The 19,246-nt window shown below is 37.0% G+C and overlaps 1 protein-coding gene across 1 annotated transcript in view; it reads left to right on the plus strand.

Annotated features, from left to right (window-relative positions):
- CR1 (complement C3b/C4b receptor 1 (Knops blood group)) overlaps positions 1–19,246 on the plus strand; it is a 159,818-nt gene that overhangs the window by 73,206 nt on the left and 67,366 nt on the right. The window contains 2 exon segments of the mRNA XM_082413050.1: positions 15,267–15,768; positions 18,209–18,578. Coding sequence (XP_082269176.1) covers positions 15,267–15,768; positions 18,209–18,578 — 872 coding nt within the window.

The following is a 19,246-nucleotide window of genomic DNA, read 5'->3' on the forward strand; positions in this document are numbered from 1 at the left end:
CTCACGAGAGTCTGTTAGTTTCTTCAGGCAAGAGGATGCTTTTCTCCTCAGACCAGGGAGGAAGGCTCTCCTTCTGGCAAAGTAGGCTTGGCAGAATTTCTTTTTTTCTTCTTTGCCATCTGTGTATCTTCTTCTTTTTTTTTTTTTTTTGTATTTAGAATTATTTACTTTTCTTTGTGGTTACAATTTTTTTTAACATCTTTATTGGAGTATAATTGCTTTACAATGTTGTGTTAGTTTCTGCTGTATAAAAAAGCAAATCAACTGTCTGCATACATATATCCCCATATCCCCTCCCTCTTGCATCTCAATCCCACCCTCCCTATGCCACCCCTCTAGGTGGTCACAAAGCACTGAGCTGATCTCCCTGTGCTATGCATCTGTTTCCCACTAGCTATCTATTTTATATTTGGTAGTGTATATATGTCAATGCTACTCTCTCACTTCATCCCAGCTTACCCTTCCCACTTACCGTGTACTCAAGTGCATTCTCTACGTCTCTGTCTTTATTCCTGTCCTGCCTCTAGGTTCTTCAGAACCTTTTTTTTTTTTTTTTTTAGATTCCATATATATGTGTTAGGATACAGTATTTGTTTTTCTCTTTCTCACTTACACCACTCTGTATGACAGACTCTAGGTCCATCCACCTCACTACAAATAACTCCATTTCATTTCTTTTCATGGCTGAGTAATATTCCATTGTATATATGTGTCACATCTTCTTTATTCATTCATCTGTTGGTGGACACTTAGGTTGTTTCCATGTCCCAGCTATTGTAAATAGAGCTGCAGTGAACATTGTGGTACATGACTCTTTTTGAATTATGGTGTTCTCAGGGTATATGCCAAGCAGTGGGATTGCTGGGTGGTAAGGTAGTTCTGTTTTTAGTTTTTTAAGAAATCTCCATACTGTTCTCCAGAGTGGCTGTATCAATTTACATCCCACCAACAGTGCAAGAGGGTTCCCTTTTCTCCACACCCTCTCCAGCATTTATTGCTTGTAGATTTCTTGATGATGGCCATTCTGACCGGTGTGAGGTGATACCTCATTGTAGTTTTGATTTGCATTTCTCTAATGATTAGTGATGTTGAGCATCCTTTCATGTGTTTGTTGGCAATCTGTATATCTTCTTTGGAAAAATGTCTATTTAGGTCTTCTGCCCATTTTTGGATTGGGTTGTTTGTTTTTCTGATATTGACCTGCATGAGCTGTTTATATATTTTGGAGATTAATCCTTTGTCAGTTGCTTCATTTGCAAATATTTTCTCCCATTCTGAGGGTTGTATTTTCATCTTGTTTAAGGTTTCTTTTGCTGTGCAAAAGCTTTTAAGTTTCATTAGGTCCCATTTGTTTATTTTTCTTTTTATTTCCATTTTTCTAGCAGGTGGGTCAAAAAGGATATTGCTGTGATTTATGTCATAGACTGTTCTCCCTATGTTTTCAATTAGGAGTTTTATAGTGTCTGGCCTTACATTTAGGTCTTTAATCCATTTTGAGTTTACTTTTGTGTATGGTGTTAGGGACTGTTCTAATTTCATTCTTTTACATGTAGCTGTCCAGTTTTCCCAGCACCATTTATTGAAGAGGCTGTCTTTTCCCCATTGTATATTCTTGCCTCCTTTATCAAAAATGAGGTGACCATATGTGTGTGGGTTTATGTCTGGGCTTTCCGTCCTGTTCTATTGATCTATATTTCTGTTTTTGTGCCGGTACCATACTATCTTGATTACTGGAGCTTTGTAGAATAGTCTGAAATCAGGGAGCCTGATTCTTCCACCTCCGTTTTTTTTTTTTTTTTTTTTCTCAAGATTGCTTTGGCTATTCGGAGTCCTTTGTGTTTCCATACAAATTGTGTAATTTTTTGTTCTACTTCTGTGAAAAATGCCATTGGTAGTTTGATAGGGATTGCATTGAATCTGTAGATTGCTTTGGGTAGTAGAGTCATTTTCACAATGTTGATTCCTCCAGTCCAAGAACATGGTATATCTCTCCATCTGTTTGTATCATCTTTAATTTCTTTCATCAGTGTCTTATAGTTTTCTGCATACAGGTCTTTTGTTTCCTTAGGTAGGTTTATTACTAGGTATTTTATTCTTTTTGTTGCAGTGATAAATGGGAGTGTTTCCTTAATTTCTCTTTCAGATTTTTCATCATTAGTGTATAGGAATGCCAGAGATTTCTGTGCATTAATTTTGTACCCTGCTACTTTACCAAATTCATTGATTAGCTCTAGTAGTTTTCTGGTAGCATCTTTAGGATTCTCTATGTATAGTATCATGTCATCTGCAAACAGTGACCATTTTACTTCTTCTTTTCTGATTTGGATTCCTTTTGTTTCTTTTTCTTCTCTGATTGCTGTGGCTAAAACTTCCAAAACTATGTTGAATAATAGTGGTGAGAGTGGGCAACATTGTCTTGTTCCTGATCTTAGAGGAAATGGTTTCAGTTTTTCACCATTGAGGACAATGTTGGCTGTGGGTTTGTCATATATGGCCTTTATTATGTTGAGGTAAGTTCCCTGTATGCCTACTTTCTGGAGGGTTTTTATCATAAATGGGTGTTGAATTTTGTTGAAAGCTTTTTCTGCATCTATTGAGATGATCATATGGTTTTTATCCTTAAGTTTGTTAATATGGTGTGTCACGTTGATTGATTTGCGTATATTGAAGAATCCTTGCATTCCTGGGATAAACCCCACTTGATCATGGTGTATGATCCTTTTAATGTGCTGTTGGATTCTGTTTGCTGGTATGTTGTTGAGGATTTTTGCATCTATGCTCATCAGTGATATTGGCCTGTAGATTTCTTTCTTTGTGACATCTTTGTCTGGTTTTGTATCAGGGTGATGGTGGCCTCGTAGAATGAGTTTGGGATTGTTCCTCCCTCTGCTATATTTTGGAAGAGTTTGAGAAGGATAGGTGTTAACTCTTCTCTAAATGTTTGATGAATTCGTCTGTGAATCCACCTGGTCCTGGGCTTTTGTTTGTTGGAAGATTTTTAATCACGTCTCAATTTCAGTACTTGTGATTGGTCTGCTTATATCTTCTCTTTCTTCCTGGTTCAGTCTCGGAAGGTTGTGCTTTTCTAAGAATTTGTCCATTTCTTCCAGGTTGTCCATTTTATTGGCATAGAGTTGCTTGAAGTAATCTCTAATGATCCTTTGTATTTCTGAAGTGTCAGTTGCTACTTTTCCTTTTTCATTTCTAATTCTATTGATTTGAGTCTTCTCCCTTTTGTTTTTGATGAGTCTGGCTAATGGTTTATTTTGTGTACCTTCTCAAAGAACCAGCTTTTAGTTTAATTGATCTTTGCTATTGTTTCCTTCATTTCTTTTTCATTTATTTCTGATCTGATCTTTATGATTTCTTTCCTTCTGCTAACTGTGGGGGTTTTTTTTGTTTTTCTTTCTCTAATTGCTTTAGGTGTAAGGTTAGGTTGTTTATTTAAGACGTTCCTTGTTTCTTGAGGTAGGATTGTGTTGCTATAAACTTCCCTCTTAGAACTGCTTTTGCTGTATCACATAGGTTTTGGGTCGTCGTGTTTTCATTGTCATTTGTTTCTAGATATTTTGATTTCCTCTTTGATTTCTTCAGTGATCTCTTGGTTATTTAGTAGTGTATTGTTTACCCTCCATGTGTTTGTATTTTTTACAGATTTTTTTCCTGTAATTGATATCTAGTCTCATAGCATTGTGCTTGGAAAAGATACTTGATGAGATTTCAATATTCTTAAATTTACCAAGGCTTGATTTGTGCCCCAAGATATGATCTATCCTGGAGAATGATCCATGAGCACTCGAGAAGAAAGTGTATTCTATTGTTTTTGAATGGAATGTCCTATAAATATCAATTAAGTCCATTTTGTTTAATGTATCATTTAAAGCTTGTGTTTCCTTATTTATTTTCATTTTGGATGATCTGTCCATTGGTGAAAGTGAGATGTTAAAGTCCCCTACTATGATTGTGTTACTGTCAATTTCCCCTTTTATGGCTGTTAGTATTTGCCTTATGTATTGAGGTGCTTCTATGTTGGGTGCCTAAATATTTACAATTGTTATATCTTCCTCTTGGATCAATCCCTTGATCATTATATAGTGTCCTTCTTTGCCTCTTGTAATAGTCTTTGTTTTAAAGTCTATTTTGTCTGATATAAGAATTGCTACTCCAGCTTTCTTTTGATTTCTGTTTGCATGGAATATCGTTTTCCATCCCCTCACTTTCAGTCTGTATGTGTCCCTAGGTCTGAAGTGGGTCTCTTGTAGACAGCATATATACGGGTCTTGTTTTTGTATCTATTCAGCCAGTCTATGTCTTTTGGTTGGAGCATTTAATCCATTTACATTTAAGGTAATTATTGATATGTATGTTCCTATTACCATTTTCTTAATTGTTTTGGGTTTGTTGTTGTAGGTCTTTTCCTTCTCTTGTGTTTCCTGCCTGGAGAAGTTCTTTTAGCATTTGTTGTAAAGCTGGTTTGGTGGTGCTGAATTCTGTTAGCTTTTGCTTGTCTGTAAATATTTTAATTTCTCTTCTCATTTAATTTGAATGAGATCCTTGCTAGGTAGAGTAATCTTGGTTGTAGGTTTTTCCCTTTCATCACTTTAAATATGTCCTGCCACTCCCTTCTGGCTTGCAGAGTTTCTGCTGAAAGATCAGCTGTTTACCTTATGGGGGTTCCCTTCTATGTTATTTGTTGCTTTTCCTTTGCTGCTTTTAATATTTTTTCTTTGTATTTAATTTTTGATAGTTTGATTAATATGTGTGTTGGCGTGTTTCACCTTGGATTTATCCTGCATGGGGCTTTCTGTGCTTCCTAGACTTGATTGAGTATTTCCTTTCACATGTTAGGGAAGTTTTCAACTATAATATCTTCAAATATATTCTCCGTCCGTTTCTTTTTCTCTTCTTCTTCTGGGACCCCTAATTCGAATGTTGGTGTGTTTAATGTTGTCCCAGAGGTCTCTGAGACTGTCCTCTATTCTTTTCATTTTGTTTTCTTTAATCTTCTCTGTGGTAGTTATTTTCACTATTTTATCTTCCAGGTCACTTATCCATTTTTCTGCCTCAGTTATTCTGCTACTGATTCCTTCTTAAGAATTTTTAATTTCATTTATTGTGTTGTTCATCATGGTTTGTTTGCTTTTTAGTTCTTCTAGGTCCTTGTTAGATGTTTCTTGTATTTTCTCCATTCTATTTCCAAGGTTTTGGATCATCTTTACTATTGTTACTCTGAATTCTTTTTCAGGTAGACTGCCTATTTCCTCTTCATTTATTTAGTCTGGTGAGTTTTTACCTTGCGCCTTCATCTGCTGCATATTTCTCTGTCTTCTCATTTTGTTTAAGTTACTGTGTTTGGAGTCTCCTTTTTGCAGACTTCAGGTTCGTAGTTCCCATTGTTTTTGGTGTCTGCCCCCAGTGGGTGAGGTTGGTTCAGTGGCTTGTGTAGGCTTTTTGGTGGAGGGGACTGGTGCCTGTGTTCTGGTGGGGAGGCTGGATCTTGCCTTTCTCGTGGGCAGGGCCACGTCCTGTGGTGCGTTTTGGGGTGTCTGTGAACTTAATATGAACTTAGGCAGCCTGTCTGCTAATGGGTGGGGTTGTATTCCTGTCTTGCTAGTTGATTGGCATGGGGCATCTAGCACTGGAGTTTGCTGGCCGTTCGGTGGTGTTGCGTCTTAGTGTTGAGATGGAGATCTGTGTGAGGGCTCTCGCCAATTGATATTATGTAGGGTGGGAGGTCTCTGGTTGTCCAATGTCCTGAACTTGGCTCTTCAACCTCAGAGGCTCAGGCCTGATGCCAGGCTGGAGCACCAAGGCCCTGTCAGCCACACGGCTCAGAAGAAAAGGGAGAAAAAAAGAAAGAAAAAACAATTTAAGAAAAAAAAATTATTAAAATTTTAAAAATAATAATAATAATTAAAAAAAGAAGAGAGCAACGAAACCAATAAACAAATGCACCAATGATAACAAGTGCTAAAAACCATACTAAGATAAACATAAAAATCAGAAACAAATCAGTCAAAGACAGCAAACCCCAAGTCTACAGTTGCTCCTAAAGTCCACCACCTAATTTTGGGATGATTCATTGTCCATTCAGGTATTCCACAGATGCAGGGTACCTCAAGTTGATTGTGGGGATTTAATCCGCTGCTGCTGAGGCTGCACAGAGCAATTTCCCTTTCTCTTCTTTGTTCACACAGCTCCTGGAGTTCAGCTTTGGTTTTGCCCCTACCTCTACGTGTAGATTGCCCTCAGGCATCTGTTCCTGCCCAGACGGGACAGGGTTTAAGCAGAAGCCGATTAGGGGGCACTGGCTCACTGAGGCTGGAGGGGGGAGGGAGGGGTACGGTAGTTATAATTGGAATGCCTGGCAAGCCTGTGGCGGCAGAGGCCAGCGTGGTGTTGCAACAGCCTGAGGCGCACTGTGTGTTCTCCTGGGGAAGTTGTCTCTCGATCACAGGACCCTGGCAGTGGCGTGTTGCACAGGCTCCCAGTGGGGTGTGGATAGCGACCTGTGCTTGCATACAGGATTCTTGGTGACTGCAGCAGCAGTGTTAGCATTTCATGCCCGTCTCTGGGGTCTGAGCTGATAGCCCTGGCTCATGCCTGTCTCTGGAGCTCATTTAGGTGGTGCTCTGCCTTCTGTGGGCAGAGAGGGAAGGAATCCCCTCTCCTTGTGTACCCTGAAACAATGGTGTCTTGCCCCTTAGGCAGGTCTAGACTTTTCTCCACACTCCCTCCTGGTTAGCTGTGGCACACTGGCCCACATCAGGCTGTGTTCACGCAGCCAACCCCAGTCCTCTCCCTGGGATCTGACCTCCGAAGCTCGAGCCTCAGCTCCCAGCCCCAACCCACCCTGGCGGGTGAGCAGACAAGCCTCTCAGGCTGGTGAGTGCTAGTCAACACTGATCCTCTGTGCGGGAATCTCTCCACTTTGCCCTCTACACCCCTGTTGCTGCACTCTCTTCCGTGGCTCTGAAGCTTCCCCCATGCCCCACTCCCATCTCCACCAGTGAAGGGGCTTTCTAGTGTGTGGAAACTTTTCCTTCTTCACAGCTCCCTCCCAGAAGTACAGGTCCCATCCCTATTGTTTTGTCTCTGTTTTTTCTTTTTTCTTTTGCCCAACCCAGGTGCATGGGGATTTTCTTGCCTTTTGGGAAGTCTGAGGTCTTCTGCCAGATCTTCAGTAGGTGTTCTGTAGGAGTGGTTCCACATGTAGATGTATTTTTGATGTATTTGTACAGAGGAAGGTGTTTTCCACGTCTTACTTCTCTGCCATCTTGAAGATCCTCTCTCGGAAGAATTTCCTGGTTCAAGATATTCTGTTTCATTAGAAATTTTTCCATATATCTCCATCTCAATTTTCAGAGTCTTTCTTTTTCTAATCAATGCCCAAACTTTAGCATAAGAGACTCTGAAATTGTGAATTCAATTTGCGTTGTAGTTCAGCCACAGGATTAGGTGGTGTGTTTGTTTTTCAGGAATCTTGGCCCTGTGGCCACAGGATACAAGTGTTTCTTTTAGGACAGATGTAGAAGCTTCCAGATCCAGACCTTGAGCAGGAATTTAAAGCTTTGTACTCACAATTTTCTTTCTCTTAAGTTCTCTGGTGCACTTAGAAGTATGCAACCAACTCCATTATTTGCCTTCCTTAAAATGTTCTAGGACAGCAACCACTTGGTCACCCAAAACCTTGCTTCTATTGATTGTAGTTGTCTATGGGTGTTAACTGAGGTTATCTTCTTTCTCTACACGCCATAAACTACTTGTGTGCCCTTTTTCATGGGCAACGTTAATTCCTTTAAATCCAATCGTATCAAAGAACCAATCCCAGACTCTTCTGTTACTCTGGGATAAATTTTGGTCCAAATATGGAAGCAGAACTACTATTGGCATTATGAAATAAGAGATTTATTATGCAATTAAACTTTATCCAATTGCATGTGGAGCTGCTCTACAAAGATCAGAAAAATCACTAACCAGCTGTCTTGGAGTTGGGGCTTTCAGGAAACTAAGCACATCTGACTGCTGGGGTAGAACTGGGAAGAGGGCTGGTGTTAGAAATCTATAAAAGTGTTTTGCTCTTCATGACTACTGCTTCTGTAAGCTCACAGTGAAGCATCTGAGAGTGGGTTGGAATCACTGTAGGTAAGCATGGCCAGCAGTTAAGGACAGCTGGATGCAGAAATAAGGAGAGCAAGAACAAATGGGAACCTGTCCGTTTGTTTAGTGCATTTGTCCCCTTGCCACCTCTAACCAGGGATGGCCTTCAGAGTGGAACGGCTGTTGCTTCATTTCTACCTTGCATTTCATGCCAATTTCTCAAATTCTAACCCCAACCTAGAACCATACAGGCAAAGTAAGTCTGGGAAAACTAGTTCCAATTTAGCCTGGATGACATTGTACAAAAACAGTAGATAACTACAAACTTTCTGTCTCCCTCCCTCTTCCTCCTCTTACTCCTGCTTCTTTCTTTTCTTTCTCTATCCCTTCCTTCCTCCTTCTATCTTTCTTTCTGGGTTTTTTTGTTTTTTTGTTTTTTGTTTTTTCCACGCCACATGATTTCCAGGATCTTAGTTCCCCAACCAGGGATTGAACCTGGGCCCATGGCAGTGAAAGCACTGAGTCCTAACCACTGGACCACCAGGGAACTCTCTCTTCATTCCTTCCTCCCTCCTTCCCTCCCTCCCTCCCTTCTTTCCTTCCTTCCTTCCTCTCTTTCTTTCACTAGGTAGACCACCAGTGTAACATTTCACCTTGGGGGCTAGAAGGCATCCTTGTTTTGTTCCCCATCTCAAAGGGAAAGATTCAATCAAATATTTCACTATTAATCTGGTATTCATTGTAGGTATTTTTGTAGATACCCATTTTTAGATTAAGGAAGTTCCCTTTTGCTCTTCATTGCTAAGAAATTTTGAAAGACAAACTGATTCAAATTCCAATTTTACATTCTTGAAATAAATCAGCTTGGCCATAATATTTTATAATTTTTATTTGTTGTTTAATATGCTTTTGTTTGAGATATAATTCACATACCATAAAATTACCCTTTTAAAGTATACAGTTCAATGATTTTTGGTATATTCATACTTGTGTAACCAGCACCACTAATTTTAGAACACTTTTATTACTCCATTCTTAATACTTTTTAGAGAGATTAGACTGTAATTTTCTTTCTTGTAATGTTTTTATCAGATTTTAGTATCAAATTTATGATAGTCTCATAAAGCCAGCTGGTAGTGTTCCATATATCTGTTTCCCTGTAAGGGTTTAGGTGAGATTGGCATTAATTCTTTTTTAGATATTTGAAAGAATTCATCAATAAAGCCTTGTGGCCTGGAATTTACTTTGTTAGATGGTCTTTTTTGCCCAACAATTTATTCACACTGTGCAGACTTTTTATTGAAGTTTAACATATATAGTAAAGTGCACAATCTTAATCATTCAGTTCATGGAATTTTTACAAAGTGAACGCACCCATGTAAATAGCACTCAGATAAGGTATAGAACATTATCACCACCTCAGACTCCCCATCTTGCCCTTTCTCAGTTATTATCTTCCCAAAGTAACTATTATTCTGTCTTCTATCACCAAAGATTATCTCTGCCTCTTCCTAAATTTTATATTAAAGGAACAAAACAATGTGTATTCCTGTGTCCAGCTTCTGCTCAGTGTTATACTTAGGAGACTCATCCATGTTGTTGTATGTAGGATTAATTGGACCTTTTCTATTGCTATACTGTATTTAATTAATTTGTAAGTTCAGCTGTTTAAATATCAGCAGTATTTCTTACAGGTACATATGCAAGTCTATAGAAATTTGGGAATCTTTATGCAAATCTCTACATATTTATGTACATGCAAATCTATATAAATTGTTTATATTTCTATAAGTGGAATTGCTGGCTATAAATGTATTCAGTTTTAATAGATACTGCCAAAAGATTTTATAAAATGGTTGTACAAATTTACACTTCCACCAGAAGCATATGAAAGGTCCAGCTGCTCCACATCCTTGGAAACTTGTTATTTATCAATTGTTTAAATATTAGCTATTCTGGTGGCTCACTGTGGTTTTTAATTTGCATTTTCCTAATGACTGATGCTGAGCACCTTTTCATACGCTTATGAATGCCTGTTTAAAACTTTTCCCCAATGTTTACCTGTTTGTGTGTCTCTTTATTGCTCTGTAGAAGTTCTTTACATATTCTCAGATTTTCCAATAAATGTAACACAAAAATTTTCTTCCAGGCTAAAACTTGTCTTTTTGCTTTCTTAATGATGTCCTTGGTAATAGAAATACATTTTAATAATGTCTAATTCATGAGTCTTTTCCTTTCTAGTTACTGCTTTCTCTGTTCTACTTAAAAAATATCTTTGCCTATCATTTTATTTTTCATGTTTAAGTCTGTGATTCATCTCAAATTTATTTTTTGTATGGTGTGGAGTATGGTCAAAGTATTCTATTTTGGGGTTTTTTTCCCTGTTGGATAGATAATTAATCTAATAACATTTATTTAAAAAGACCATTCCTTGTATACCACAATGCCCATAAGTCAGGTGATGTGATATGTGAATCTCATTCCAGAGAGGTTCTGTTCCTTTGGTTTATTTACTACACTGTTTTCATTTCATTTCATAGCATTATATTAAGACTGATATCTGGTGGCTCGTATCCTCTAACCATTTACTTTCAAATTTACATGGTAACTCTTGACCCTTTGCATTTCCATATAAAATTTAGAATCAGCTTGTCAGTTTACACACACACACAAAAAGAAATCCTGCTTGAATGTGTATTGAGCCTCTATTGACTCAGTAGATCAATTTGTGGACCATAAACATATTTACATTTTTGAGTTTTAAATTCATGAACATCCCTCCATTTTTGAAGTCTTCTTTAATTTCTCTGAATATTTTCCAGTTTACATTATAGAAGTCTCAAATATCATTTATTAGATTTATTCCTAGATATCTTTTTCAAAATTTTATTTTCTAATTGTTTATTTCTTAGACATACAATCATTTGACCTTGAATCCAGCAATTTTGCTAAATTTTCTTTTAAATTCAATAGTTTATCTGCCTATTCTTTTTGATGTGCTGCATAAACAATCATGTTATTTGTGAATAATTATCATATTTTTAAATCTTTCCTTTCCTGTATCTTTTATTTATTTATTTTATTTTATTGCATTGGCTAGAAACTCCAGTACAATGTCGAATGGAAGAGATAATATTGGTTTTACATAGTCATTATAAAGCATGATATTTCCTGTAAATTTTTGGCAGATATCCTTATCAGATTAAGGAAATTCCTTTTGCTATCTAATTTGCTGAAAGACTCATCATGAATATGTGTTCTAATTTATCACTCTGCATCTATTGAGATAATCATATCTGTTTCTCCTTTACTTTGTTGATGTTTTGTATTACATTGATTGATCTTTGGAAAGCTAACCAGCTTTGAATTACTAGAATAAATCCATCTTGGTCATGATGTGTTATACATGATTATCTTGTGTGTGGTGTATGTGTTTGTGTGTGTGTGATTGCTAATACATTTTATTCAAGTATTGTAAGATTGGTTTAATATTTAAAAATTAGTCAAAGTCATATTTTGACCATTATACCATCCTCTGTAAGTAATGCTCTGTTCAGTTTCTTAATATTTTGTTTAGAAAATTTGCATTTATGTTCTCAAGAGATGTTGAACTCTAATTTATTTTTTTCTTTTAATGCCCTTGTCAGGTTTGGGCATCAAGATTATGCTAGTCTTATAAAATGTTTTGGAAAGTATTCATTCTTTTCTATTCTCTGGAATTATTTATGTAACATTAATATTATTTTTCTTTATATCTTTGCAATAATTCAGCAGTAAAGCAATCTGGATGTGAGTTTTTGTTGTTAGGTTTTTAATTACTGATTTAATTTCTTCAATAGCTATAAATTTTTTTTAAGATTTTTTAATATCTTATTTAATAAGTTTTAGTATGTTGTGCTTTTTAAGGAATGTATTTCATTTACATTTGCTAAGTTATTGGTATAATGTTGTTCATTATATCCTCTTATTATATTTTAACGTGTATGGGGTCTGTAGTGATATCTCTATTTTAATTCTTGATAATGGTAACATTTTAAAATTTCTTCCTCTTGATTACTTTTACTAGGCGTTTATAAATTTTACTAAGATTTTTTGAAAAACAACTTTTAACTTAATTTTCTGTAGTGTATAACTAGTTTCTATTTTATTGATTTCTGATTTATTATTTCCTTTCTGATACTTTCTTTGAGCTTAATTTGGTGTTCTCTGTTCATTAATTCTTAATATGGAAGCTTAGATAATTTTGTTTCAGCTTTTATTTTTTCTAACAGATATATTTAAACCTGTAAATTTTTCTCCAAAAGTGCTGTATTTGCTTCCCACAATCTTTATATTTTCATTATCACTATACAGAAAAATTGTCTAATTTTCCTTTTGATATCTTCTTCTAGCCATAGTTTATTTTAAAGTGTGTTACTTAATTTTCAAACACTTGGAGATTTTTTAGTTATCATTCTTTTGTTTTAATCCTTTGAAACTTATTGAAACATGTTTTATAGCCCAGAATATGGAGTTTTGGTAAAATGTTACATATGCCCTTGAAAAGAAGGTGTAGTTGTTTTATGTCATTTTCTACAAATGTCTCTTAGGAAAATATGATTTACTGTGTTTTTTTTCCTGCACTTGTTCCCTCAGTTATTGATGGGAATGTGTAAAATACCTGTGTTACTTTCCTAGGGCTGCCATAACAAATTACCACAAATGTAGTAGCTTTAAACAATAGAAATTTATTCTCTCATAGTTCAGAGGCCAGCAGTCCAAAATTAAGGTGTCAGCAAGGCTGGTTCCTTTTCCTGGGAGAAAGAATCTGTCCTATGCCTCTCTCCTACCCCTGGTGGCTGCTGCAATCCTTGGCATTCCTTGGCTTATAGATGCATCACTCCAATATCTGCCTCCATTGCACATTGCCTTCTCCTCTGTGCGTGTCCCCTTCCCTTCTGTCTCTCACAAACACTCTGGTCTTTAGATTGAAGATCTACTCTGTTAATCCAAGATGATCTCATCTCAGGATCCTTAACTTAATTATATCTTCAAAGACTCTTTTCCAAATAAGTTCACATTCACAGGTACCATGCGTTAGGACATGGAATACCTTTTTAGGGAATCACCATTTAAACCACTACAATCACCAAATATGACTGGATTTGTCTATCTCTCCTATCAGCTCTAGCAATTTTTCTTTATGTAATTTAAAAGCTATGTTATTGCAAGCATGAAATTTTTGAGTTATTATATTTTCCTGCTTAATTGACTCTTTTATCATAATGAAATGTCCCTCTTTACCTTTCATAATATTTCTTGCCTTAAAATCTATTTTGTATGATATCAATATAGATACACCAGCCTTCTTTTTTTGTTTTCTGTTTTTGTATTACATATGTTTCAAATCTTTTACTTTCATCCATTCTTTGTCCTATATTTAAGATTTACCTGGAAATTCCCTGGCAGTCCAGTGGTTAAGACTCTGTGCTTTCACTGCCGAGAGACTGGGTTCAATCCCTGGTCAGGGAACTAAAATTCCACAAGCCGCCCAGCACATCCAAAAAATAAATAAAAATAAAATAAAATAAAATAAAATTTATCTCTTGTAAACATCATATACTCAGATTTTGTTGTTTCATTCAGTGTGAAAACCTTTGCTTTTAATTAGAATGTTTAGGACATTTCAGATTAATATAGTTACTGATATAATTAGGTTTAAACTAACTATAGTTATAGGTTAGTTAGTTATAGGTTTCTCACATTTTAAAATTAATCAAGTATTTTTATTATTCTATTTTTTTCTCCTCAAGAACATTTTAGTTGTACTTTATTTTCTTATTAATGCTATCCTAGAGACTCCAATATAGATCCTTGATTTATTATAATCTAATTTATTATAATTATAACCTATTATAATTGTATAATCTAATTTATTATAAATAATGCTTTTTACCACTTCCCAAACAATGCAAGAACCATAGCAGTTTAACTCCATTTATGCTCTCCTGCCATTTTCTACTGTTTTTTTTAACATATATTATATATCTCACAAGACAGTATAGTTGCTGCTTTTATAAAAATGGTATTTATTTATATTTATCTACACATTAACTCTTCCTGTTACACTTCCTCCATATTGCAGTTCTATCAGTTCTATGTGACACTATTTTCCTTCAGCCTAAACAATTATTTCTAAGCATTTTTGTATTGTAGGTCTTCTGGCAATAAATGCTTTAAACAGTTTTCTAAGTATGGTTCCTCTGTTACTCTTTTGTCTATTTATGATCTTTTTGTCTCTCTGTGTTCTGTCCTGGATATTTTTTTCTGTCCTAGTTTCCAATTCATTGATTTTTCTTCAACTGTGTCTAAACTGCAACTAATCTTATCCAAATTCTTAATTTCAGTATCAAATGCCCCCTCCTGGTTCAACTAACCTTCCTAGGGGGGAAAGTAGCCCAAATGCTTGGCTCTCACCTGGATTTTAACCTTCTATGAAACCAGGTTGTTAGCACCCTGATGCATTCTGATATGTTTTATATTTTACCCAGCATTTCTAGTTTTTCTCTGGGGGTGAGATGGGTGGAGTGATGTTTGATTTGAATTATTGAGATTACCATTACCAGAAGCAGAAGCTTCCTAAAGAATTTTCATTTTTAATTTTGTCTTTTGGAATTTTGGTTGATGTTATTTAGTTCCAGTTATATAGTGTTAGAACAATACAGTTTTTTCTAACTATATCCTACTATGTACTAGTCTTACTTCTACATTTTAAAATGTATTTTGCTTTTTTTTTGGTGGAGTACTATATGATCACTTTTACATGGGTATAATATTATGATATCAAACTTAGGCTTGATAAAATGGGTTGCTAAGTTCTCTCCTTTACCTCTTGTGAAACACCTGAAATTACGGTTAGAAGTATATATTACTTGAAATTGTGATAGAACTTATAGGTGAAATTTTTTCTTCTATTTTTACAAGTTTCTTGGTCTATTCTAGCTTTCTATATCTACTTTAATGAATATTAGTAATTTATATTTCCATTTATATCGTTTAGATTTTCAAAATGTTTAACATCCGGTAGTCTACAGTTTCATAAATATTCTCATGTTTACCCAGATATACTCAAATTCTACTTAGGTATGCCCACCTAAATTACAACTTCATAAAAACTTACACATTAGCAAAGATTAAAAGCAAATAATGAAGGTAAAAACAGTTACAGTTTAGTGACTCATTTGATTTCTCTCACTAGTTATTTTAATTCACTGCTTTCCCTTTTCACAGGCATTCCTTGTGGGCCACCCCCAGCCATCGCCAATGGAGATTTCATTAGCACCAACAGAGAATACTTTCCATACGGAACAGTGGTGACCTATCGCTGCAATCTTGGAGAGAGAAGAAAGAAGCTGTTTGACCTCGTGGGTGAGCCGTCAATATATTGCACCAGTGAAGACAATCAAGTTGGCATCTGGAGTGGCCCTCCCCCTCAGTGCATTACACCTAATAAATGCACACCTCCAGTCATTGAAAATGGAATAAGGATGTCTGAGAACAAAAGCTTATTTTCTTTACGTGAAAGCGTGAGGTTTAGGTGTCAGCCCGGCTTTGCCATGAAAGGACCCTCCACTGTTGAATGCCAGGCCCAAAACAAGTGGGGGCCGGAGTTGCCCAGCTGCTCTAGGGGTGAGTCTGACTGAGGCTTTGAAGGGGCCTACAAATGATGTGAGTTGTAGGAGGATCAGGAGTTTAGTTTTGGTTCTGGGGGGAGGATGTGTGGTGAGCAATGTGGATGGGAAAGTTTTCTTGGGAGGAAGCATTAAATAAAGCAGGTGTGTGTATATGTGTGTGTGCATGTGTATGTGTTCAAACTCAGAAGCAAAGATAAATCTGGGCAAAGAATGTAAAATTTCCTTGGGATGTCACTACTGACATCATCATCTTTCAGTTCTTTCTTTTTTTCAGTTAAAATAATCTTTTTTAAAAAAAATTTAAGAGTTACTCTTGAGTATTGTAACTGCTAATACATAATGACTGATTCTTCTTGTTAAGCACCGCTATATAGTCTATGGATTCACTTAAATTTTTTTTTTATTAAATTTATTTATTTATTTTTTGGCTGCATTGGGTCTTCGTTGCTGCACGCAGGCTTTCTCTAGTTGTGGTGAGAAGAGGCTACTCTTCGTTGTGGTGCGCGGACTTCTCATTGCGGTGGCTTCTCTTGTTGTGGAACATGGGCTCTAGGCACGCGGGCTTCACTAGTTGTGGTGCGCAGGTTCAGTAGTAGTGGCTCACAGGCTGTAGATTGCAGGCTCCGTAGTTGTGGCGCATGGGCTTACTTGCTCCGTGGCATGTGGGATCTTTCTGGACCAGGGCTCGAACCTGTGTCCCCTGCATTGGCAGGCAGATTCTTAACCACTGTGCCACCAGGGAAGCCCCACTTAATTCTTAAAACAAAGACATGAGGTAGTTACTATTCTTTCCGTGTTACAGAGAAAATGAGTCTTAGGTTAGATAACTGTCCAAGATTAAATAGATACTAACTCTGTGAAGACAAGAACCCAAGCCTACCTGACTCCAGAGCCAGGGAAATAAAAAGCTACTCTAGATATTTCAAGGAGTGAGGGATTTAGTGCAGGTAAGAGAATATGAAGATGTTAAAAGGGCAGGAAGAGCAAAAGGAGGAAGGCAGTGTTACCAGAGCTCAGGGGGCTGCCATTCCTCCTGGGCTAGAGCACAGGGACCTGCACTTACTGAGCAGGTATTTCCTCCAGCTGCTCATGCTGCAGAAGCTGCTGCTGCTGCCAGAACGTAGCTGAGGTTGCTGGAGCCTGCAGTCATTGACATTGATAGAGTTAATGTTGCTGCTACTAAGGAAGAGCCATCAATTGCCACTTCCTGAGCCTCCTTTACAAGAAGAATGACTTCTATCATCTTCCTACCTTTTAATTTAGTATATATGCCTCCAATTGTCAGAGCTTAACCAGGACCCAGCTGGCAAGGAAGATAAGCAGTTATACTTTCAGGCTTCTAGCCCCAGCAGTCAAAGGAGAATGCAGAAGTGTAAGGCTGGGAGTCAACAGAGATTTAACCAGCACAGCACTTAAATTATCACATCACAGTGCACTTATTAATCAAGGAAAACAGGGGGGTGATGAGCCCTGAAATTGGGTGTTACAGCATCAGAGTATTTACAAAATCCTTAAGGGGGTCATTTATTCTAGTCCAATGCCCCATTTTATACTTGAGAAAGCTAAAGTCCAGAGAGAGAGAAACTGACCTGATCTAAGCCAAAATGAAATGATTTTTCATGTTACTACAGTTTTATATAATTTAGGAGATTCAAGTGCATTCTGATTCTGAGTTCAAACCAACTGTATAAAGAGACAGAGGCTCAGTTACAACATATGGTATGGAATATGCACTCTCATTGTGAGGGCTGTAGGTTTCTTAGAAGATTTCATTCAATGGTTTCCCATCTTCTCATTGGAATGAAGTGAATGGTTAAGCAGGACCTGGCCCTGGAGAGTGCAGAAAGGAGACTTATCTTCTCCACCAACCCATGTCAGGTGGCGTGACCACTGGAGAGAAGCTGGAAAGAGATGAGAAGAGATGTATGAATCTTGTTTGTCACAGCAGAGTGTGATAGGTGATTGGGAAATCTGTTGGATGAGATTTGGGCTCAAGCATTCCTTATTGCCAAAAAGGTGGATATAAACTGGTGATGCCAATAAAAATAAAAATATAAAAATAAAAATCCATCAATCTAACAACTGCATGCTAAGTGAACAGTAACAGGAAGAATTGTGGAGGGGAACTGTTTGTTGTGTCATCTTGGGTGTGTACTTTAGATGGAAAACCATGAACCAAAGATGTCTCAGTTCTAGTCACTGTCCTGCAGTGTATCAGTTCTATGACTTTTCGCAAGACTCCCTCTCTCTCTGTCGGTCTCTGTCTTTGTTTCTCTCTCTCTCTGTTCAATTTTGCCATCAATAAAACGAGAGGGTGTTAGTCTACCAGATTTTTAAAAACAAATAGATTTATGATTATGATTCTCTTAGCCAGTTTACCACTGAGGAAAAGTTATTTTCACACAGTTAACAGCACTTTGGTTCTCTTTCCCTAGTATGTCAGCCACCTCCAAAAGTCCTGCATGGTAAACACACCCCAAGCCACAAGAACAACTTTTCTCCTGGGCAGGAAGTGTTCTACAGCTGTGAGCCCGGCTATGATCTCAGAGGGGCTGCTTCTCTGCATTGTACGCCCCAGGGAGACTGGAGCCCGTCAGCCCCCAAATGTGCAGGTGCCTATACTGTCATCTGGTTTGTGGATCAGTCTCTTTGTCCCTCACAGGAACATCTCACTCCTGTGTGTGTGTGTTTTTTTTCCCTAGTGAAATCATGTGCTGACTTCCTGGACCAGTTACCTAATGGACATATACTCTTTCCACTTAATTTTCAGCTTGGAGCAAAAGTATCCTTCGCTTGTGATGAAGGGTGAGTGTGAGTTTACCTGGCCTGCTGAACACTGAAATTGAGATTAATTCAAAAAGGGAAGGTTTAGTGTGATTTTTAAAATAGGAAATACTCAGGGATGTTAAATTTGGAGAGTGTATATGGGAAGTTAAGAGTAAGGAACAGGTGGAACTAATAACAAGATATGAAGGAAAAACTGAAACGTATATTAAATGGCATGCTTAAACACAAATACAACTAATGTTTAAGAGTATACATAGGTGACACATTAAGTGAAAAAATCATATTTTCCAAGCATAAAAGAAAACGAGTAATTTGGAGAGTTCCAGAAAAAGTTTGATATGTGACAAAAATCTTATTAAAAATAAGATCATTTAGGAATTATTTCAGAAAATTTTTTAACCATCAAAAGTGAATTTTGTAATAAGAGAGAAAGTATAAGAATAAGCATTTTTAATCCAATCATATATCACTTGGTTGATAACAGGCCAAGGGCTCTGAAATGGTATTATGGTGGCTGATATTAAAGTTTTAAGTAAGGTCATTCACTTGACCTTACACAGCATGCACATCTCTACATGGGAAGTTTCAAGCATCGGCAACAAAGCACCTGATCTCGAAATGTTCCAAAGAATCCTTGACAGGCACCAAATAAAATTTAGGAGCCATCAGGGTCCAACATACATTGA

Source organism: Balaenoptera physalus (assembly GCF_965194825.1).
Source record: "Balaenoptera physalus genome assembly, chromosome: 1".
NCBI lineage: Eukaryota > Metazoa > Chordata > Mammalia > Artiodactyla > Balaenopteridae > Balaenoptera > Balaenoptera physalus.